The following is a 23,139-nucleotide window of genomic DNA, read 5'->3' on the forward strand; positions in this document are numbered from 1 at the left end:
TCCTTTGCCATTTGAAAAAATGTCTCAGAAAGTTCTAATATGCGCTACTCTCTGTCCCAAGAAACAGACAAGATAACTTTGCAAAGGGTCCCTTCTTCCAGCATCATTTACTGAATTTATCATCACCTTCTCTTTGCACTGTGCTGGGAATGTAATAAATTATTTTCAAACAACACTATCCTCTATAAGCCATACCACTGTAAGAGGCAGGGAGGCACGGCAATCACTCCGAGCTGGAGCAGAAGCTAGAACAAAACGGTCGTATGTCTTGGCCATCCCCAAACATGCAAGTAGGCTGCAAAGGTGAACCAGAACCGAAGGACAGGGGTTTCTGAATTCAAGTCCAAGGTCTCCCAGGGGTTGCAAACTGACTGACTGTAGGTCAGATTCACTCATTTTGTGTGGCCCACCTAGTCTTTTTTTTTTTTAATTCAGTTTTATTGAGAAATATTCACATTTACCATACAATTACCCATGGTGTACAATCAACTGTTCACAGTACCATCTTATAGTTGTGCATTCATCACCCCAATCTATTTTTTAACATTTTTCTTACACCAGAAAGAATCAGAATAAGAATAAAAAAAAAAAAAAAAAAAACCCAGATCACCCCCCCCAATCCCACCCTATTTTTCATTTAGTTTTTGTCCCCATTTTTCTCCTCATCCATCCATACACTGGATAAAGTGAGTGTGATCCACAGGGTTTTCACAATCACACTGTCACCCATTGTAAGCTACACTGTTATACAATCATCTTCAAGAGTCCAGGCTACTGGGTTGGAGTTTGGTAGTTTCAGGTATTTACTTCTAGCTATTTCAATATATTAAAACTTAAAATGTGTTATCTATATAATGCGTAAGAATGTCCACCAGAGTGATTTCTCGACTCCATTTGAAATCTCACAGCCACAGAAACTTTATTTTGTTTCATTTCGCATCCCCCTTTCGGTCAAGAAGATGTTCTCAATCCCACGATGCCAGGTCCAGATTCATCCCCGGGAGTCATATCCTGCGTTGCCAGCAAGCTACCTAGTCTTTTAAAAGGCACTATAAAAGCAGGTGTTAATGCTTGATTGCAGTGTACACAGCTTTGCACCCAGCATCTTAAAAAGAGATACTGCAAGCTTTTATTCTACCCGCCTGTTCCCTACAGGCACCTCTGGGTTGGCAGGCCTCCTCCCCTGCACTCTGAATACACCATCATGCCATCATGCCCCAGCAGCTCCAATGGGCACCTCAAATATATGTGCTATGGAACGCAAGGAAGAACAAAACCAATGGGCTGAGTGGTTCAAAAAGTATCTACTGTGCATAAATTAGGCACGCACCCTCTACAAAAATTTGCCTAAGCATACTTCACCCTTTTTTTTCTTTTGCATGTTTTATACCACAATCAATTCTAACTGGAGAGTATGTCAAAAGCGCTTGAGACACACACCTCTGATTTCAAAACACCAGAAAAAAAAAAAGTAATCTCTTCCAGCCTTCCTCCAAGTGAAGACAGCCAGGAGCTAAATGACCATACAAATGTACAGGAGTTTAATTCAGCATCCCTCTCCACCCCTACCCAGTAGCCTTCCCAATCAAAACAAAAGGAAGAGCTTAAGGGGAAGGGAGGGAGAGAAAGAAGTTGCCAAATGTCAGCACAAGCTCCAACAACTACCTTGTAACACAAGCTCTGCATTTTGCAGAAGTGACATCACTGGGGCAAAATCAGTCAAGAGTCAGCAAGTCTGACTTCTGTCTTTCTGCTCTCAAAGTCTATTATGATCTATCTGCAAAAATACTTAGGCAGGCACGGCACGTAAGGACACATGCTTAAGGACATACAGCATCATTCACTAATGTGGACAACTGGAGAAACCTAAATGCCAACAGAGCACCTACTGGAAAATGATGCAGCTGTTAAGAAGAAGAATTATATGTACCAATATGGAAGAAAGTTCATGATAAGTTAAGAAAGGATCGCATTCTTGTGTCTCTGTCTCTCTGAATACAAGAATAGAAAAGGGTCTGGAAGGATGTACTAGAACAGAGGTGAAGCCAGCAGTGAAATGAGACCTTGTGCTTGACACACTTCTCTACTGCACAAATTCCACAGTAAGCATGTTTTACTTTGAAATTTTAAAAAGCTTAAACTTGGAAAAAAGACAGAAAAGCTACTGTTCCAGGCTAATCTTATTCTACTAAACCAAGACACCAGAGAAGGAACTTTTCCTCCTGTGAGTCTCCTTTCCCTATCCCTTTTCAAACATCTCCGCAACACCTACTAAGCGCTAGGTACTGCTGGGAGAGGAAGGGACAAAGCACCTACATCACAGCACTCGGCGAACTGCAGGCGCAAACTTTCTGTACACAGCAGTGATTGTGCTGGGAAATAATCTTGTGAGGAATGGGAGTGCAATCTCTGGCTCACACGTTCTAAGGCAAAGGAACAGGCTTTGGAAACAAAAATAACATCCTAACAGAATATGCCCAGTTAAGAAACTATTACCCAAAATGGGATTAAATATACAAATCAGAGGCCTCTGAGACTTCAGGGGCACAGATCATCTGCCTTTAAGACACAAAAGACACATTAAGAGGAAAGACAAGTTTCAAAACTCTTTAGATACCAGTTTGGTTGGGAAGGAGGGTTTGTCAGCCAACAAGAGGCTCTGGAAACAGCTGGGATCCAATCACTCTTCAAAGCCCCCTAACCCTGCCCTAAAAGGCCATGGTATCCTACAGCACACTGACAAAATAGCCTAGAAAACAGCAAATGTCATCCCAGCAGGCTGCAGGGGCCATTTCTTCAGAAAGGAAGTTAAAGAGGCCTCTGGCTAAAAGTAGAAAGGAAGAGGGACAACCTTGTACAGACCCTGGACAAAGAAATCAGGGAAGCTCGGGCTCTCAGGAGGCAGAGAACCCTAGACGATTGGAGAAGATAATGCAGCTTCTCAAAAGGCTGTGTCAAGGTGATGGCGGGGTTTCCCATGACCTCAGAGAGGCAAGGAAACCGAACCACCGCATTCAAGTTGTTGGAATAAGCGTTTTCATCCTTTCCCCAAAGTGCTGTCAGGGGAAATCTGACCGTCCTGCAGTAGAGATTTGAGAAAAGCAGAGAGAAGGGAACTGTTCCAAACACGTTTCCGAAGGGAGGGAGGTGCAAAGGGGAGGGGGGTGTTTGGAAAAAGGCCTGCTTCCAGGGTGAAAGCAGGTTGGGGAAGTGGGCGTGAGGGCGGGGGCAGAGGTGGAAGCGAAGGAACTGGGGAGGAGGGTGCGAGAGGAAAGGGGGAGCAGAGAAAAGTGGTTGTCGGGGAACGACGAGCAGAAAAGAGAGGAGGGGAATCAAGAGGGGAATTTGGGGGACGGAGCAGAGGGACAAAGGGGAGTCAAGGAGGGGAGTCTGGGGAAGGGAGAGAAAGGAAGGAGGACTGAGCCGGGCAGTTGGGGCTTGGGGACGAGGAGGGAGGACCGAGGAAGTCAAGGAGAGAAGGGAGGGGCGGCGGGGTCTGGGAAAGACACGAGCAGAAGGAGAAAAAGTTGGCACGGGCGAGGAGCCGGGCCTGAGGGACAGAAGGGCGGAAAGGAATGAGGAGGCGCCAGGGAAGTTGGGATTTTCGAGCACCGGCGCCCGGGAACTTGCACAACCGAGGGGCGCGGCTGGCCCGTAAGGCGGAGACCGGGGGTCACGAGAGCGTGGGCGGGCGCCGGGGCGGCCAGAGGAGTGTCCGGGCGGCGAGTGGCGGTTCCCGGGCGGCCACCGGACCCGTGCCGGCTGCAGATCGTACTTACCGGGTTCGGAGAGCCGGGATGAGGCGCGCAAGGCGGCGGCAGCAGCGAAGGGCGGCACGGCCGGGTCCCTCCAGCCCCCGCCCTGGGCGATCCCAGCCGGCGCCGCGCATTGGCTGTCGCCCCACGGGACCGCGTCCGCCTCGGCCAATCAGCGCTGAGCAGCGCCGTTTGGAAACTTTTTTCCCAGGGCCTGGGCGCGGTGTCGCCACGCGGCGGGCTTGGCCCGGAGTGGGCCCAGGACGCGCAGGCTTCGGATCCTGTACTTGCTCGGCTCTCGGAGTGCTGCAGGCTGCTCCCTGGATACCCGGGTCACGAATTGGGGCATGTGGGCCACGCACTTTAGCTAATTACGCCTCCGCCCCCTGACACCGATTGCATTTTCCCGTTCTTGCGCCGTTCCCAAATCCAAGCCTCTTAGACGAAGCTATGCCTGTGTCCTTCCCACCTCTTTACCAGCAAAATAAAATCTTCACATCATTATCTTCTTCTTCAGAGGCAGCAACACTTAGTGTTTAGGACTTTGGTCCCGCCTGGCTTTGACTCTTAGCCGGTCCACTTATTTTGTGTATAATCTTGGACAGATTATAACTTCTCTGTGACTCAGTTTCCTCATCTATAAACTGGATTCATGATAGGATTCTACCTGGTAGGATTGTGTAGAGGACTAAATAAGTTAACTGTGTTTGTATAATGTTTAGGCCAGTCCCTGGCACAAAGTACAATATATGTCTGTTAAATAAATGATCATGATTTTTAAATGGCTTTCTGTGTCAGGCACAATACCAACTTCTCAACATGGGTTTGCTCATTTTATTCTCACATCAACCCTAATTGTTCTTTAAGTATTTCTTGAGCATTCTTACAGACAAGGCACACTTACAGCGTGGCGAAGAAGTCAACCAAGGGTCTTCAACCGTCTTATAATAACTGTTGAGAAAGACTAAACCAACAAACAGAAAATGTAAAATAATTTCAGATGTTAATAAGTGCTAGGAATAAAGCAAGGTCATGTGATAGAAAGGGATGAAGGAGGGGTCAGGGAAGTCCTCTCTAAGGAGGTGACAATGGAGCTGTGACCCAGATAATGAAAATCCCAGGAAGGCATTTTCATTGTGTCCATTTTTAGAATGAGAAAACAAAGTTGTGGGGAGGTTAAATTGAATTGTCCTAGGTCTCACAACTGGTAAATAATAGAATGGCTTCAAAGGTGAGTCTGTTTGACTCCTACACCCATGTTCTTCACCACTACCATAGAGGCAAAGAGATTTTAGCTACCCTGACATCTCCCTCCACTCTCACAGGAGCCCTCCTTCCTCCTTGCCACGGTTAAAAATGACCTTTCTCTAATTCTCCTTTGTTTTGATTCCTTGCTAGTTCCTGAAAAAGCTCAAAGAAACACAAGAGAACTCCAGCACCCACATCAGTAGGTTTCAGGAAAGTACCAAAATGTCATTCAGGAAACTTCCATTCTGGTGCCGAAGACTAACTAATCATTTGCATCCTGCTTGACAAATTATTTGTTCTAATGCTTTCAACCTCTGAATTTTATTTGACCCTCACCACTCTGTAAGGTTCCTAGACAGTGATTGATCTCCCAGTTAACAGATAAGGAAACTGAAGCATGAATTGGTGGGGTGTCAGTCCTGACTGAGTGGCATTGGTCAAGTCATTTAAACTATTTGGTTCTCAATTTCCTTCATTTTCCATAAAGAAAAAGGAGAGGGGATTGAAATGTTTATCATTAAAGTCCTATTCAGGAATAAGGCTTAGGGAAATAGGTTTGTCATTGGGTAAAACCTTTAGAAAGAAAGGAAAATTTTGGAGTATTTTAAAACCTTTTCCTCTCTTTTTTAATTCATTTTGTTTTCCTTGTAGTTTTAGGCTTATATGAACAGAGAGCTTGGTTTCTCTTCCTTCTACCATAGTTTATCAATTTGAAACACTACATTTAACATAGGCAGAAGAAAAGTTGCTGGGGGAAAACTCCTTTAGTACCAACTTGGTTAATTCAGGAGCTGAATCGAATGTACTTGAAGTAGCCACATAAACAGAAAAAATAACTCTGTGGAGACTGTAATAATTTGGACAAGGAGTAAACTGAAGTGTGCTTTTATTCTCTGATAAAAGAATTTGCCCAGTAAAGAAACAGTAATAAGTTTAACAGGTGCTATATTTAAGAAAATACATCTTAAGAAAAAATTTAAAGCACTTTCACAAACATCAAGTTCTATTTCTATTTCTAATTGTCTGCTTCTAAGAGCTGCTGTACTCTTCCTAGGATTAATTTTTTTATTGAAAACAATAAAATTGCATTTCTTTAAAAATTATTTGTAATGCATACTTTCAACAGCCTTGCATTTAGTATGACTGATTTTTCATTTATTGTATTTATCTGTTGAGACCAGGCACCCCTCTGGATTAAAGAAAGCCAAGTCAAGTCAAACAAAATTATCTGCTGTTTTGTCACTAAAATCTTTTTTTAAAGCCCATTTAAAAAAATCCACATTTGCTTTGTTTCCTTTTTAATATTTTCAGTTAATACAGTCTTCTGTGTTCTGAGATACTCAACTGGAATGAAAAGAAGGAAGAAAAATACCTATAAAGGAAAGCATGTTTGATACTTTGAAAAAAAGAACCTAACACCAGAAACAAGGTTGTTTCTCATTTGTTCTAATTCCCACTTGTAAAATACTACCCACACACCTACACAATGAAGATTTATTTACTCAGCAATAATAAATACCTAAGCAGGCAGATGTGTGTACTTGTCATCTGCCTTCTGGAAAATTAAATACAAGCACAAAGGATTCCTCATCTACGTGTTTGGTCTTGCCCTTCACAATGTATGTCTATAAGGATGTCTACAGGAATGCTGTAGCTTCCCCAGAAATTTCCTTCATTTAATGCAGATTGCTTATTAGCCTCATGCTGGAGACTTCAGGAGGGAAAGTTCTCTTTCGGCACTTTCTACTTACTGGATGCTTTTGCAAAGTTAACTTGTTTCTTGGAAATTTTCAGAAATAAACTTTTAAACAGTATTCAGAAAGCCTGTCCTGAACGGTGTCTAAATTTAGATACGTGCCTTGTTTTTCTCCTAATTTGCATCAGGCAATAGTGAGCAGCTGGCAGTTTCAGAAATGACCATTTGGCTCATTGAGTCTTAAAATTTTTCAGATAAAAGTGAAGACTATGAAAGAATACACACATACAATAAAAATAAAACAGGTGGTATTTCTAACCATCTAAAATGCAAATAATTATTGGTTTCCCAAGCCTTTTGCAACTATAATTTCTCCTTTTGGCTCGCGTAACCCGTCGTTGGAAAAGTTGTATTCATTTGTAACGACCTCTGGACCAGGACTTTTAAAAATTAAGTTATCGAGGACGTCTTAATTGTTGGCGACAATATCCAAATTAGTCTTTGCACACGTTGTCCGCCCGAAGGACTTCGCGGAAAGCTTGGTTTGCGGTTATTTTTCTCTCCAGTCACCACCAGGTCGCACTAGGTTAAGGATGCTGTGGAATATGCGCCACTTATTTTTTAAAAATAAATAAATAAATAAAGTAGGATCGTCACGTGATGAGACAAGAGTAAAAAGCCAAAGGGATAGAGTTCACTGAAATCCCGTTTAAATCGCCTTCCCGCAAAAGACTAAGTAAAATTCTATTAAAATTCCGATTGACAGGTTTTCCTCCGGTTCCACCTCACAAACTCCCCAAGTCTCCGCTTGAGGGATCCCTCCGACTCCACAACGTTAAGCCCGGAAGAAGGCTTCCTTCAACTGGGGGTTTTCGCCAAAAAAGCCAGGGTCGCCCCCCAGGAAGGTCCCTATTTAGGGATTTACCGGGAGGGGACTGAGCCTGACGAGGCTGCAGGGCCGCGAGGCCCCGCCCCCCCCGGGGTTCCCAGCACACCCCGCGCGGAGAGGACGCGACGGTAGGGGAAGGGCGGAGGAAGGGGCGGAGCGAGGGTCGAGAAGGGCGTCGGTTTTGCGACAGGGGCGGTACGGTGCGGAAGCGGAAGTGGAGGGTGCGCTTGGCGGCGGCGGCGGGAGCTGCGGAGTAGGGAATCAAAACAAAGGGTCTGGGGGGGGCGGGGGAAGGCGGCGGGGCCGGAATGTGAGCGGAGGTGGGGCCGACGGCTGAGGTGAGTTGGCTGTCAGCTTTAGGGACTTGTCTCAGACTACCCCGCAGCTCTGGGACCACCGGAGCTGGAGGGGAATAATGCACCCCCGTCCACCGCCCATTGCTGGGGAGTAGGTGACTAGTTCGAGGGTAAGAACTGGGGACCCGCTACTTGGGCCCCTTCAAATTTGTTGGGTTGTTTTCTGTTTAGGGCCATTTGCGGCTGTCGCTGCTGCGCCGCAGCTCCCTTTTGGAGGTAGTTGGCTCCTCGCCCGCACCTGTGTCCCTGCTCCCTATCGGGCCCTTCACTGTGGGGAGCAGCCTTTCCTGAGGAGCGTGCACAGTTAACAGGTTAAGAGAGGGAGAATAGGGCAGGTGTTTTTGCAAAACCTCTGCAGGTTTTGCATCCTTCTCGGTCTTTCAGCAACCCTTACGATATAGCCTCTGGCTTGACAGACAGTGTTGTGTTGCCTTAGGGCTTAGCCACTCCCACTACTAATTGTAACGCGACGTCCTGTTAGACCTTTTTGGAGTTTCCCAAGCATCTTTCTGTTATTACCGAGGGCTTTCCAGTGACGTTTGTATCTTTTGGACTTCCCAGCCTCTGAGTGGTAAATGTTCTGTTTGTCATACAGGGAAATGGAAACCTAAACGGTCTTCCTAGAGATTTGTTGAGCACGTCATTCGTTCGTCAGTTGTTTATTTATGTGTACTAGGCACTGTGCTAGGTTCAGGGGAAACGAGTGAATAAGAAAGCATAGTCCCTATTGTCATGGAGTTTATAGTGGGGGAGGCATAATAAAAAAGTAATCAAATGAAATAATTTTAGATGTAAGAGCTATTTAAAAAGGGTAATGGGATGGAGTAGGGGTTTGCAAACTAGACTGGGTGCTAAGGAAAGGCCGTTTGTTAAGTGCTGTTCATTTAATCTTAACAACAGCCCTATGAGGGGGTAGTGTTATCAGGACCATTTTACAGATGGGATCTGAGTGAGGTTCAGAGAGGTTATGAGTTGCCCAAAGCTTCACAGGTAGGAAGTGGTTGAATTGAGGACTTATAAGCAGACAGTCTCTGGTCAGCTTCTGTCCTCTCCCACTCAAATCAAACAGAGCTTGCTTTGGCTACCTAAATTACTTAGTGGCATTCCCAGGAATATTTGCAAAAATTTCATGGTACAGTCCACTAACAAGTTGCCAGCCCATAAATCGATGCTTTCTGTTGCTTGGGTTTAGCAATAGCAGATGCACCTTGGTGTGGTGGAAAGAGGTGAACAAGCCTGGCTCTGTTCATTTTCTAATAGTGTTATTTGGGGCAAGTTATAAAAGTTAAAAGGCGGCTAAATTCTCCCTATCTACAGCACAACCACACTGAGAAAAAAAATAAATGGATCCCATTGTCTTTTTTTTTTTTAATCATTGTATCCTTTGTGCCAAGCAAGGACCTGCTACAAAGTAAATACTAAGTAAATACTTGCTGAATGAGGGGAATAAATGTTGAATAAAAATGCTTTGTAAATTATATTATACCATAAACTATATTATACCAGAAACTATATTATACCATAAACTATATTATACCACAAAATATTAGTTTACTTTCAGAATTTGGCCTTGAAAAGTGAAATGGAACTGGGTTTGAGAAAGCATATTGAATTTGCATATATCGTGAACATCTTATGAACTCAAGGGGAACTTGTTGGGGGATATAAGACATATTTAGTAGGAAAAGCAAGTACCAAAATTTACCATCAATATGGAACTGTTAACTCCAACTTCTGTCTCCAAATTAACCACTCCCAACAGGGTATAGTAGGTAACTGTCATGTTCAGTCATGCTCTCATTCATCAAATATTTGTTTAGTATTTACTATGTAGCAGGTACAGGCACAGGGGATACAATGGTGAAAAAACACTGGGGTCCATTTATCTAATTTTTTTTCCCTGAGGAATGTTGGTTTTTTTTTTTTTCCCTCAGAGAAGTTAGCCACATTTTATATAGGAGAAAATAGTAGTCTAATGAAGTTTTGTAAAAGGTCAGATAGTAAATACTTTAGGTCTTGTGGGCCATATAGTCTCTTGCAGATACTCAACTCTGCATTTGTGGTGCAAAAGCACCACAAATGGACTCTTAAATGACTCTTAAATGAATGTGTGCCTATGTCCCAATAAAACTTTATTTATGGACACTGAAATTTGAATTTTCTGTCATTTTCTTATGTCATGAAATAGTCATCTTTTGTTTTTTTTTTTCAAACCATTTAAAAATGTAAAATTCTTGCTTGGTTTGCAGCCCATTTAAATATAGGCAGTGGGCCAGTTTTAGGTTGCAGGCCACAGTTTTCCAACTCCTGCTTTATATAATAAGTTCTTCTAAATTTTAGATATTGCACATACAAGATATTGTACAACCATATAAAGTTGCCTCTCCCCTCCCGCTGCTGTATAGATGTTACAAATCCTTCAAAAAGAGCTTCTTACCAGTGATAGAGCTAAAATAAATTCTTTGTGCCTAGCTGAAATTTGTGAGATAATGAAATTAATCACCTTAGATTGGCCAATTGTAGGAAAGAGTAGGCAGTTGTTGAAATATGTGGCCAGGACTTGGAATTGAGGTTCAGTTTTCCTCCATTTCAGACTGCCCCAAGCCCAATGGGTATGGTTGATTTGAGCTGCCTTCCTTGTACTGCTTAAGACTTTTGAGAGTGTTGTTGTGCTAGAGTGGATATAGCACATCTGAGACTCGAGACTTCTCTAGTTGTTAGATTTTTGGTGGTATATCAGATTGTACTTTCATAATAAGTAAACCAAGAAATTGGTTCAGTTTGTTCTGTAGCAGAATCAAATTCAAAGTCCACAGAGGTCACTTAATTTGGCCCTTTCATGCTCATATCAAAGACACAATGGGTTAGGTTGCTCTTAAATAAATTTAAAAACCTTACACAATTGGTAATGAGGACATAGTGGTTGTTCTTTTACTAAAATCAGATGCCCTCTTTAGTTAACTTTTTGATTCTCATAAGTAGAGTCTTGAGGGAAAATAGCTGAAAAGAATATAGAAAAAGTTTATTCAGAGCCTGAGGAGGTTGACTCCAGCTGAGTGAAGGGAGGTCTCACTCAGGAATATGCAGTGGCCAAGATTTGTCTACTTCTCTCAAGCATGACTGTTTATAGACAAGAAATAGGACTCATCCAGAGTTCATGTTTATTTAAAGAGCTATGGGACAAGAGGAATGGAAGATTATAGATTTTTTAAAAACTCAGATGGCTACAATTAGAGTTCAAGAGTAAACAGTCAATTTACTTTGCCAAATTTTACTAACCTGCTTTGATATCCACACTACTTTAGTTCATTAAGATTTGAGTTGGGAACCATGCAACATAAATATAGTTGCAGGCTCACTTTTTAATAAATTAAAAAATTTTTACTTGTGCAAAGAAATAACATCAAAATATTCCTTATTCTTAACAGGGGGGAAGAATGAAAGAAAAGAAAGATGAAAGAATGTTGAACCATTTTGTATGGCTGTATGATGGAAGGAAACGGAACTGAGAACTCCTGCAGTAGAACACTTGGATGGCTTCAACAAGATAATGATGCTAAGCCATGGCTTTGGAAATTCTCTAATTGCTTTTCTCGTCCTGAGCAGACGTTGCCACTTAGTCCCCAAACGGTAACTATGTGCAAGACTAAGGGATATAGTAAATTCCTGTTTGTGATAGATGAGCAGTGTGTTTGGTCTGGAGCAGTCCCACTCCCTGGAGTCTGTGCCGTTTTCCTGTGCATCCTCTTTGTGTTGCCCTTTGTAGCGTATTATTGTAATTCCCAACTCCCTGAGAGCATACTTTTTAAACTCCTGTATTTCCACTCTAAGTAATAGTAGATGCTTTAAATATTTAATGTTGAAATCTTGGGAAGATTTGTTTCTCTTTATAGTTCCAGATTCCAAAGATAAAATTCGTGTCATATAGTAACATAAGAGGAAAGCACAAAATAAATTTCATTTTACGGCAGCCTTCTGAGTTTTGAGTCTGGTAATCTAGAAACGAGTGATGAGACTCATTAATGGTCTTTTTCTGTTGAAGATTTCTCGTATATTTAAGTATGTTTGTAGCTTCTTGCTTACTGTTTCTTTTCATAATGATTTTGACATTTTCTGATTTCATTTCATGTACTTCTGTTTACCATCTTTTGTGTTTTCTTTGTTTTTTTTTTCTTTTGTACTTGGGATTCCAATAAGACTTCACTGCAATTTTGTTTAAGGACATTAATAACATTAAAAAAAATCATTTCACTTCTTTATCTTCTCCAGGTTTTCTCCATATAGTTACCTTTGTTGAAAGGGATTAAGTAATTTGAGTCATTTCAGAAATGTTGGCAACTAGAATTGGCAGCTCAAGCAGAGCTTCCTGTGGTGGCAGGATTGGTCCTCATAGAGTTACACAATTCGGAATTGCATTCTCAACTTTACAGATCCAAAATTTGATTTTTTCTGTGGCACCCAGAATTCAAGGGGACTAACATGTAACACCCTACCCATAAGAGCCTGATCTGTATAAATCAGAATGCCAATGAATTAACTTCTAATCTAAGCTGTAATTCCAAGAGAGCAGGACACACCACCTGTTGGCTGGTCAGCCCATTGCTCTTACCTCCCTTTTAGGAAACATCTCAACTGAAAATCCAGATTTCTCCCAGATGAGCATATGCTCCCAGGTCAGCATAGAATCACAGCAAAAGGAGGGAAACTGTAGCAGTCAGTTGGACACTTCTAGGCTCTGAGAGTTGGAATATGTCTTGACACCATATTAGGGCAGCTTCCATGTTCTAATAGTTCCTGCAGTCAGCATACTATTACTTACTTTGATCTCCTTTTAGTGGCCAGGTACTGTGGTAGGTGCTTTATGTGTATGACCTCATTTTATCCTTCTTAAAACCATAGGAGGTACATTGTATTGTTCCCAATTTATGGATGAGGAAATGGAAGTGCAGGGAAGTTAACTCATCCACAGTCATTCAGCTGTCAGGTGTCAGATTCAAACCCAGGTCTCTGACATCAATGCCTGTGCTTATAATCTTTGTAACGTATTGGCCTACTCTGTGTGTTGGAGGCATATGGCAAACTATTTCTCTTCTCCCTTTTTCTCAGATAGTTTTCTGATTGCTCTCATTTTCTTCACTGGCTACAATATAATTGCTGGCATTATGGCTTTAGGTCATTATATCCTAGGGTTTGCTAACTGTCATCAGCAACACATTTATAACTCTCTCCTTGGAAGGGCCATGTGGGCAGATGGCTGATCTCATCCATAATGTTTGGAATTTTACTCTTTTACCCTGGGGGACCTAACTAAAAACCCCTTATGGACTGACTGCAGAAACTATCCTCAGAGCATCTTACTTGTAAGCCATCTTTATTGAATGCTGTTTGTAATAGTGTTGTTTTTATACCTCCTGTTTTGTCTTCAGGAGATCTTATGAGGCAAAGGATAGTTATTGGAGGGAAGTCATTGACAAACAGATGGTTAACCTAGATTGCTTAAGATGTAAACAGACTTCTTTCCTCCCTCCCTGTAGTCTTTTACCATTCAGAGCAAAAGGAATCTTAATTTTTGTTGTCAGCTTTAGTATTCATTTTTAGCATTCGTCTTTAAAGTATGCCCCTGGTTTTAGCTAGCTTCTATTCCATTTTGTTTGATTATGATTGGGTATATATAAACAGAATTGAACACTATTTCTGTTTTTGAATGCAAAGGGATGTGAGTTACCGAAAATCACTGGCCTAATAAAATTAACTTTCATTCTGATGTTCTTTTCTCAGAAAGATTACATGGAGAACAAGAAAGTTGCTGTGGAATTAAAGGATGTACCATCTCCCCTTCATGCTGGCTCTAAACTTTTCCCAGCAGTCCCACTTCCAGATATTCATTCTCTTCAGCAACCTAAAATACAGCTTTCAACTGTCCCCAAAGTAAGCTGCTGTGCTCATTGTACTAATGAACCCTCCACTTCGCCAATGCATTTTGATGGTGGTGGTGGTGGTCGCGGAGGTGCTGGTAGCTTGATTCACACGGGCGCACTGTTAGACTCGCAAAGCAACAGGACAATCACGTGTCAAGTAGGGTCAGGGTTTGCTTTCCAGTCTGCATCTTCACTCCAGAATGCATCAGCTAGGAACAATTTGGCAGGCATTGCAAGTGACTTTCCCAGCACGTGTCTAGAAAGTAACCTATCTTCCTGCAAACACCTGCCCTGTTGTGGAAAACTCCATTTCCAATCCTGTCATGGTAATGTACACAAGCTGCATCAGTTTCCGGCTCTCCAGGGTTGCACCTCCACTGGCTATTTCCCCTGTTCTGAGTTCACAAGTGGGGCTCCAGGGCGTTTGGAAGAGCATATTTCACAGTCGGAGTTAACACCTCACTTGTGCACCAACACTTTGCACCTAAATGTGGTACCTCCGGTTTGCTTAAAGGGCTCACTTTACTGCGAAGGCTGTTTAAACAAGGTTTGTATCTTTTTATTATTTATGCTGGGTGCGGCTGAGATTTGAGAAAAGACATTTTAAAGTGGGCATATCTTGAAAAGTCTTTATTGTACATGGGCTGCAGTTTTTTCAGTTGTACAGCTTTCTCCCCATTATAACTTCTGCTGATCCTGACAGAAACAAAGGGTAAAATGGGAGGGACAATTCAAACAAGTATGGAGTAATTTATGTAGTATATGCTCTTAGAGCCTTTTGTTGCAATAAATCTATTTCCTACATGTGAACCCAGTTTGGCAAAGCCTCTGCGTTCTGTTTTGTGTTTATGGGCTATTGCAGAATTGATAATTCTTATAACTTAGACACAACTTATACATGAGCCCATTCATGTAATGTAGGTGATTGCATTAATATGGGAAACTTGAAATTGGCTCCAGTCACACCAGGTGTTCAAGTGGAGACTTTAATACCCTGTGTATAAAGCATATGGAATGTATGAGGTCTCCATTGCAGAAGACACATATCTCAGAATGTAAAGGTTCAAATCATGGGAAGCTCTTCCCTGATCATTTCAAGTCACTTCTTGAAGAGAGTTTATGAATTGAGAGCTAATGGTTCTGGGAAGGATGATTTGAAAATACATTTTATAGAGGCTAGCAGATGGAAAGGTGAAACACTTAGAATGTGTTTTCAGTTGTTGTGTATGACTTTAGGTTGTGCAATGATATATCTGAAACCTCCCCTTTTTTTTTTTAATTTTAAAACAGCCGGCAAGAAATAGTATAATTGATGCTGCTAAAGTCTGGCCAAATATACCACCTCCAAATACTCAAACCGCACCTATTGCTATCCCTCTGTGTAATGGCTGTGGAACCAAAGGAACAGGGAAGGAGACCACGTTGTTATTGGCGACCAGTCTAGGCAAAGCTGCTTCGAAATTTGGTAAATGACAGCATGGTATAAAATATGTGCATATTTAAGGAGTTTTCAGTATCTGATACTAACATTACATTTAATCACCTTAAAAGATTCCTTGTGGTTCTAAAACTACCATGTATATTAGTCTACATGCCCATCTCTTGGTAAAACACTTATAGACCAGTAGTCATTTGCCCTTTATTTTGGGCTGAGGCTGCTTGAAATCAGAAAGGCTAGCTATTTATAGAAGAATGGGGAGTATATTAAGAGAAATAAAGTGCTAGAGGAGACTTGGTATCAATTTAGGTCCATAATCACACTTGATTGTTTACTGCCTAGAAGGAGTCAAGATTTAGTAGTGCCTTATAACACACAGCATTTGAAACCCTAAGAGTTCTTTCAAATTAAAATCATCCCCCCCCAAAGTAGTAAGGTCATATTTTACCTTTTGATAATAGCTTTAAAATATTAGATCAGGTATTAATGTAGTGTTAAGAATAATTTAAAATCAGCAACAATAACAGCTTCACCTTTCATCATCTCTTTGGTTTTCTTCCACAGAAAGTAGGTGAACAGGCTTGGGTTAAGTATGAATGTCAGGTCACCGAGACACAGCATCCATTCAGTTATAGGGTAGTGTTCAGAGACCCATACTGGTCAGCAAAAGAGTGGCATGCTTTGAGAATGATTTTTTATAGGATTAGTAGCTTGGTCTTTAGATTTGTTCTCTGCTGTAAAATAGGAATAATCAAAGTGACACTATGGCAACCAGTGAGGTTGGTAGGTATCCTTAAATTGACATCAGTCAGTAATTTAGTTTTCCTGCCATTAAGAATGATAGGTAGCTACCTATTGCTTAATATTCATCTGCCATTTCTTTTTCACTTATGTTAATCAAAAGTGTTAACCCTTAATTTCTTAAGGGTCGCCAGAAGTTGCAGTAGCTGGTCAGGTCCTAGAAAACTTACCACCCATTGGAGTTTTTTGGGATATCGAAAACTGCTCAGTTCCCTCTGGCCGGTCAGCTACTGCTGTTGTGCAAAGAATCCGTGAGAAGTTTTTTAAAGGCCACAGGGAAGCAGAATTCATCTGTGTGTGTGACATCAGTAAAGAAAACAAAGAAGTTATTCAAGAGCTGAATAATTGCCAGGTAAAAAAAAAAAAAAAAGAATTTTAATCTACTATGTTAGGACAATAAGCACATATGAATTTTTTTTAGGAATTCAGAATTTGTTTAATGATGTTAATGCATTTGTGCTAAAATTGCTTATAAAAGAAATGAGCAAAAGATGATTTCTGAAGCACCAGAAATCATTTAATTATGTTTCACCATTCAATAATGCTTCTTATGCTTACCTAGTGCTATACCATTATACTGGTGTTAATGGTTACATATGTATTGTTTATTTTGATCTTTATAACTGCTCTGTGAAAAGGCATATAGGATTTATTATTTGCAATTTACAGGTGACACTGAAGTGTCATGAGGTTAAGCAGCTTTTTTAAGGTCACATGGCCAATAAGTGGAAGAGCCAGGGTTGAAATTCAGGTTGTCTGATTTCAAAGTCTCTGGTCTTAAACTGGAAATAGAATCTAGTTCTTTTGACTTATAGACAAATAATCCCATGATACAGCAGTCTAAAATTATATATTTATGCTCTTTACAAAAACTAATACATCTTACTGTATATTGCATGTGGTTGAGTCACCTTTCAAAACAAATCTTTCCTTGCTTTGGAGACTGCCATATGGGACCCTGATTGTTTTAATGGGGCAAGTACAATTTAGATTCCTTAGGAGCAGAGTCCCTTCTTTCTCCCCACCTACTGCAGATCCTGAAAGCCCTAGACAGGTATCGCATAGACAAATGACATAAAATATAACCCCAAATCTTACCTTACTCATATATCAAATCTCTGCTGCTTCCAATTTGTTTGTAAAAGCTATTAATGGGTGCAAATTATAATGCTTCAAATTTCACTTCCTTTTCTCTACCTTTTTTTCAAAGGGGAGGGGTGGATGACATGCAAAAAATAGATTAGAGACAGAGCAGGGGTAACAAGGGATCCAGTTCATTCATATGGAGAACAAGTTTTGAAATTATTGAGATCTGCTTGTAATTGTTTCCCATTCCTAACTGGCAATAATAATAATAATAATAAATGATTTCCTCCCAAGGATTACCTATTAAAATGTGGGAAGAATGTGTAGCCATTTTCTAACCTCAGCTCTTGCTCATTCACCCGTATTATAAATTAATGCAGGTAACTGTTGCCCACATCAATGCTACTGCAAAGAATGCTGCTGATGATAAACTCCGACAGAGTCTCCGCAGGTTTGCAAATACTCACACTGCTCCAGCTACTGTGGTTCTTGTGTCAAGTAAGTGTAGAGACATCTGCCAGTTTGAGTTAAAATCATTGCATAAGAATTGTCATAGAAGCAAAAGACATGTTGGAATAAGGTGCCCCCCAAAAGGCTGAAATACACAAGATATGTTTATGCTTACTTTGGAAACTGTTCAGAATTAAAATTGGGTCTACATGGATTTCTGTATTTTCTTCTTGGAACTTGAGTAAGAATTCTTGTGGGGACAGATTTGTTAAAGAAAATGCAATTTTTTTTTAAACCCTAGGCCCAGTATTGCTAATTTTAAAAATCCATGGTAAATAGTTCCTAAATTTGAGGCCCCCAACAATATTAAATATTTGTTCCTTTTTAGTATCAGAAGTAAAATATATCTTGGGATTCAATATAGGTATGTGGTGAAATAGTCTTTATCTGTTAATTCTGATATGAAATGTGTTTCTGTTCTAAAAAGGGGGTGGAGGGAGCAACTTTGAATTTAAGAAGCAAGTACACATTGTTTCCTAATTAATCCCTTCTCGCCATCACTTCCTTCTCAGTGGGTGGCAATAGAGTTGTCTGCCTCTGTCAAGTGTTTCTAATGTTTGGGGCTGAGGGATGGGCTGTACTTTTTCTTTCAGCTGATGTCAATTTTGCCTTGGAACTTAGTGACCTGAGACACAGGCATGGTTTCCACATAATTTTGGTCCATAAAAACCAGGCCTCAGAAGCACTGCTGCATCATGCTAACGAACTGATCAGATTTGAAGAGTTCATTTCCGATTTACCCCCCAGGTTACCACTAAAAATGCCAGTAAGTTGGTTTGCATTATTTATTTACTTATTTATTTATTTTTTGCCATATTCCAATATTAGATTCTGGAGGCTGAAAGCCAGCCCTTAACAAGGGGGATCGCCAAGCTCAGGTGTGGCTGTTCTTTGTAGGAGGCTGACAGATTTTGAAATAAGGCTTAGAAACCTTCAGTTCTTCACTTAGCAATATACAGAGAATTGATGTGTCGATTTTGCTTTTATTTTCTCAAAGTATCACAGGGAATTGATTTTAGACATACCTTACTAACAGCTACTTATGAGTGTTTCCAGAGCTAGTTGTGTTTTGTGTCACATGGAAGTAGTGGAAAAAAAGTTACTGTTTTTGCTTCCAAGTATTGTGGGTGAAGAATATGGTGATGATTTCCACATACTTGTGTAGTTGGAATAAAATAAGCAGACTAATTGTGCGCTTTTTCAGCATTTAATCCTTAATCTCTAGCAGGCCTCTGAGCCCATGTTTTATAGTTGTACTCCCCTGTACAGTTAAGAGACAGATATTGCTACACATAGCATGTTCAAGCCACATGATCAGAAGACTGTGAGCATATTTCCAGCAGGATGAGGATTTCTGATAGCCTTGATTTGAATAAGTATGTTTCCAGCAGTGCTGAGGTGGGTAAGCTGTTGGAGAATGCATATCTAACTCTTAAACAGATAATAACAGAAAGGACCAATCCAGTGGATGATCCAGAAGAGTGGGCAATCCCACACATAAATGCAGTTTTAACATATAGTTAATAAGCTTTATGAAATTATCTCGTCCCTTGTCCTCATTTTAGGGAGGAGGAAGTCAGTCCTTAGAAAAAGTAAGCAGGTTGTAGGAGGTCATGCAAAGCTTGATTGTAGCAGAGCAGAGACCGGTGCCCAGGGGTCCTGATTCAAGCACTTGCCCTGCTAGTCCCACTTGCATTCCACGATACCAAACAAGCCCAGATTTTGGCCCCACAATTGGGGTACCGGAGTCTTACCCAAGGAGTAACATACACAGGCCCTACATTAGTCTTTTGAGCCTCTCTTCTAATTCACCTTTGTTGTTACTCATGTTTTTAGTCTCCGGTCTAGAGCTGCATTTCCTCCCTTTTGCTTCTCTTTGGCACTCACTTTTTTCTAACCTCAATTTCCTTTAAATCAAATGTAGTATCTTACTTTAGGGCTTACCCGCTGCTGAGATCTTTATTGCTTATGGTAAAAATAATTTTTTTTAAAAAAGACATGATTAATTCAGAACATTCATTCTTGCCAGGTTAGTTTTTCTCTTTCATTGAAGAGGTAATTTAAGATATTTTTCTCTTTCTCTGTTGTGTTCTTCAGCCTGTCCCTTTAATTTTAATAATTTTATGTATGTTTATATTGCCTGGATTTTAATCCTGGGTTTAATAGGAAGAGTGGAGATTTTGTTGGATGACTGGTCAGCATCTCGCAAATAAAAAGAAAAGCCTCTGATTAGAAACATAATGTGTTTAAAAAAAAAAAAAAATCAGTATTCAGAAAAATGGGAAGTGAAAACCCCACAGTCCCACCCTCCAGAGGTAACGTACCACAGTGAACAATTTGGTATTTTCCTCCAGCTTTTTAAAAACCTACTACCTCTTTAAGCAAAATAGTGTCATATATGTAGTGTTCTATGGTTTTTAAAAAAATTTAACAGTGTCATATCTTGGATATCTCCTTATCAATAGATATTAATATAAATCTACTACATTTTAAAAACCAGCAGAATGTTGATTTGAAACATACTGATATGGCTGGTTTTTAATTTATTTAACCATTCTACCTATTACTGAACATTTTGTTTATACCCAGTTTTTCACCATCTCCAGCAAGGTAACTCATGTCTTCTTTGGGCTCCTGGGCTGATAGTCCCTAGGATAATTTCCAAGGCATAGAGATTCTGGGTCACAATTTTACTAGCTAGATCCAAATTGCCCTCCAGGAAGTCTGCACTTACCAACAAACTTTTTGAGGTCTGTTTTAAGTATTTGCCAGTCTGATAGGTCAAAAATGGTATCTCCTTATAGGTGGTCTTTTCATTAATTATTAGCAAAGTTGCAAAATTTTCTTTTATTATTGTTGTTGACTTGGTATTTCTTCTGTAAATTTTTCACATCCTATGCTCATTTTTAGTGATTTCTTTTATGCCTTTTGGATTCATACCTCTCCAAAATTTTCTTAGGTTTTCTTCCAGTATTTTTATGGTTTTATTTCTTAGTACTGAAATTTCAATTCATCTGTAAGGGTTATGACCTCCCACTGCTGTTTTCTGTGCATACTGCTAAAGAGCGCTTGCAGGCTGACTACTGGCAACCTGTTGTTCTAACTGGACAGGTATAATTTATATACCATAAAATTGACCTGTTTTCAGTGTACAAGTCCATGATGTTAGTTAATTTATGGAGTTATACAGCCAGTTTTACAGTATTTTCATCAGCCCAGTAAGATCCCACATGCCAGTTTACAGTTAACACCCCCAAGTCCCCGCAGGCAATCGCTAATCTTTCTGTCTCTATAGATGTGCTTTTTCTGGACAGTTAATAGAAATGGAAGCATACAAATGTGGACTTTTGTGCCTGACATATTCTTTTAAAACAGCATTCAGTCCCCTAAATAAGTTTACCCTCTTCCATCTAAATCATTTATTACCTCCCCTTCATAATGGTCAGCTGAGGTTTAGCGCTCACTCGCTTTTCTCCTTAGTTTATAATTGAATGTGTGCCTTTGAGTTAACCTAACACTTTTTTCTTCTGTATTAGCAGTGCCACACTCTGCTCTATGTTTATAATCTACCAGCAAATAAAGACGGCAAGAGCATCAGCAACAGGCTCCGACGCCTGTCTGATAATTGTGGTGGGAAAGTGCTGAGTATCACAGGCTGCAGTGCAATCCTCCGCTTCATAAACCAGGATAGTGCAGAACGGGCTCAGAAGCGAATGGAAAATGAAGATGTCTTTGGTAATAGGATCATTGTGTCATTTACTCCAAAAAATAGAGAACTCTGTGAAACAAGGAGTTCAAATGTAATTGTTGATAAAGTGAAGTCTCCAAAAAAACTTAAGAATCCAAAATTGTGCCTCATCAAAGATGCAAGTGAACAATCTTCCAGTGCCAAAGCCGCTCCTGGGAAAGGGTCACAGGCAAATTATGGATCTGCTACAAAAAATACAAATGTTAAAAGTTTACAGGTAATTTTGATACTTCTTGCTTTCTGAAGTTTATGGTAGGTTTGGTTTCTTTGTTTCTGGTTTTATGTGCTTGCTTGCTTTTGGTGCGTCATTTTTAATTCCAGTTTTTGATAATACTGAGTTAAGTGTTTTCTGTACAGGGTCTTACACATCTTGGGTATGTACATTTTAAACCCCACTACAATTGTCTCTTTTAAGGAGCTGTGCCGCATGGAGTCAAAGACTGCTAGTAGAAACAGTGAGCACCAGCAAGGTAACGTGAGGCTGTTGGCACCTCCTCACAGTAATTCAAGTGCTGCAGTGCAGACATCTAAAAACTTGGGGATGGCAGAATCAGTTTACAAGAGCAATCAGAAGTATGTTGAGTTACTCTTTCTCATAGTTGCTAATTTAATCGGAAGGAAAACAAATGACCATTTCCCCTCAACTTTTCCCACTATTAGAAAAGAGAACCTCAGTGCCCGAAGTGTTACCAGCTCTCCTGTAGAGAAAAAAGACAAAGAGGAGACTGTGTTCCAAGTCAGTTACCCATCTGCTTTTAGCAAATTGATTGCATCAAGACAAGTCAGTCCTTTGCTCACTGCTCCGTCCTGGTCTTCTCGGTAAGTCCAGCATCTTGACCATTGGCATGGTTATGTGCAATAGAAAAGGTTGCAATGTAGTATGTTTGTTTTAAAAGAACTAAAGCAATACAGAAGTGTATACAGTAAAGATAATTATTCCATGCCTCCTCTGCCAGCGCCCTTTCCTTAGCTAATCATAGCAAACATTTGGGGGCAATGCTTATTAACAGTACTCCTGCCAACATGTGGAAATCTTGATAAGCAGAGGTCGAAGAGATAAGCTTGTTCTGGAGTTTCTGCCGATAATGGGCGGCACAGAAGATGTCCTCAGATCCCCTCACCGCTCTGAATCATTTCATGCATGGCATGCAAACTAGGCATGTATCACATGTAAACTAAGCATGTACTGGTTATTCCTTTTAATAGGATATTTTGGTTATTCCTATTAATAGGATATTTGTAAGAAGCTGTTTGAGAAGTAAGGGTCTCTAAAGCATTGTAATTGTCTATATAAAACTTACCTTACCTAAGCTTTCTAAACTTACACCAAGTAATTCTTACAAGGCTTGGAAGACAGAAGAAGCCTTAAGGCCACGTTGCATCTCCATGAGGCCCTTCTAGTATTTTGTTTGTTCTGCTGAGTTGCTGAAGATTCACCATGGAAAGTGACTCTAGACTGTTGAAATTACATCTAAAAATTCACATACAGGTTTTCCCTATATGCAAAGGACTATGACGTATAAGCAAGATTGTCTAGCTTTTTTGGAACCAAAGGAGAGGTTAAATGACTTAAATTCATATTACAAGCTAATTTCCTGAGAATAAACACCCAGAGTAGAATGTTAATTCATCAAGCCTGCCTGCAGTTTCTACTTTAGCTTTAAATAATCCAGTGAAAGAATATTTGATATTAA

General features: G+C 40.5%; 2 protein-coding genes across 10 annotated transcripts in view; one reads left to right on the plus strand and one right to left on the minus strand.

Moving 5' to 3' along the window:
• NDE1 (nudE neurodevelopment protein 1) overlaps window positions 1-3,893 on the minus strand; it is a 48,234-nt gene extending 44,341 nt beyond the window's left edge. The window contains exon 1 of the mRNA XM_037814944.1: window positions 3,780-3,893. The gene's annotated coding sequence lies outside the window, so the exon portion shown is untranslated. The remainder of the gene's footprint in view (window positions 1-3,779) is intronic.
• Window positions 3,894-7,903: 4,010 nt separating this feature from the next.
• MARF1 (meiosis regulator and mRNA stability factor 1) overlaps window positions 7,904-23,139 on the plus strand; it is a 38,943-nt gene continuing 23,707 nt past the window's right edge. For 4 of the 9 annotated variants that reach the window (XM_037814272.1, XM_037814276.1, XM_037814279.1 and 1 more), the window contains exons 1-10: window positions 7,904-7,926; window positions 11,373-11,574; window positions 13,723-14,409; window positions 15,153-15,327; window positions 16,227-16,453; window positions 17,568-17,685; window positions 18,291-18,463; window positions 21,234-21,662; window positions 21,861-22,018; window positions 22,106-22,264. In XM_037814272.1, the coding sequence (XP_037670200.1) occupies window positions 11,431-11,574; window positions 13,723-14,409; window positions 15,153-15,327; window positions 16,227-16,453; window positions 17,568-17,685; window positions 18,291-18,463; window positions 21,234-21,662; window positions 21,861-22,018; window positions 22,106-22,264 (2,270 nt within the window). In that variant the 5' untranslated portion in view covers window positions 7,904-7,926; window positions 11,373-11,430. Of the gene's footprint in view, window positions 7,927-7,951; window positions 8,055-8,496; window positions 8,516-11,372; window positions 11,575-13,722; window positions 14,410-15,152; window positions 15,328-16,226; window positions 16,454-17,567; window positions 17,686-18,290; window positions 18,464-21,233; window positions 21,663-21,860; window positions 22,019-22,105; window positions 22,265-23,139 lie in introns of those variants that run through there. The other 5 variants (XM_037814277.1, XM_037814278.1, XM_037814281.1 and 2 more) reach the window with 4 other exon arrangements.

The sequence above is a fragment of the Choloepus didactylus genome, chromosome 21 (assembly GCF_015220235.1).
Source record: "Choloepus didactylus isolate mChoDid1 chromosome 21, mChoDid1.pri, whole genome shotgun sequence".
NCBI lineage: Eukaryota > Metazoa > Chordata > Mammalia > Pilosa > Megalonychidae > Choloepus > Choloepus didactylus.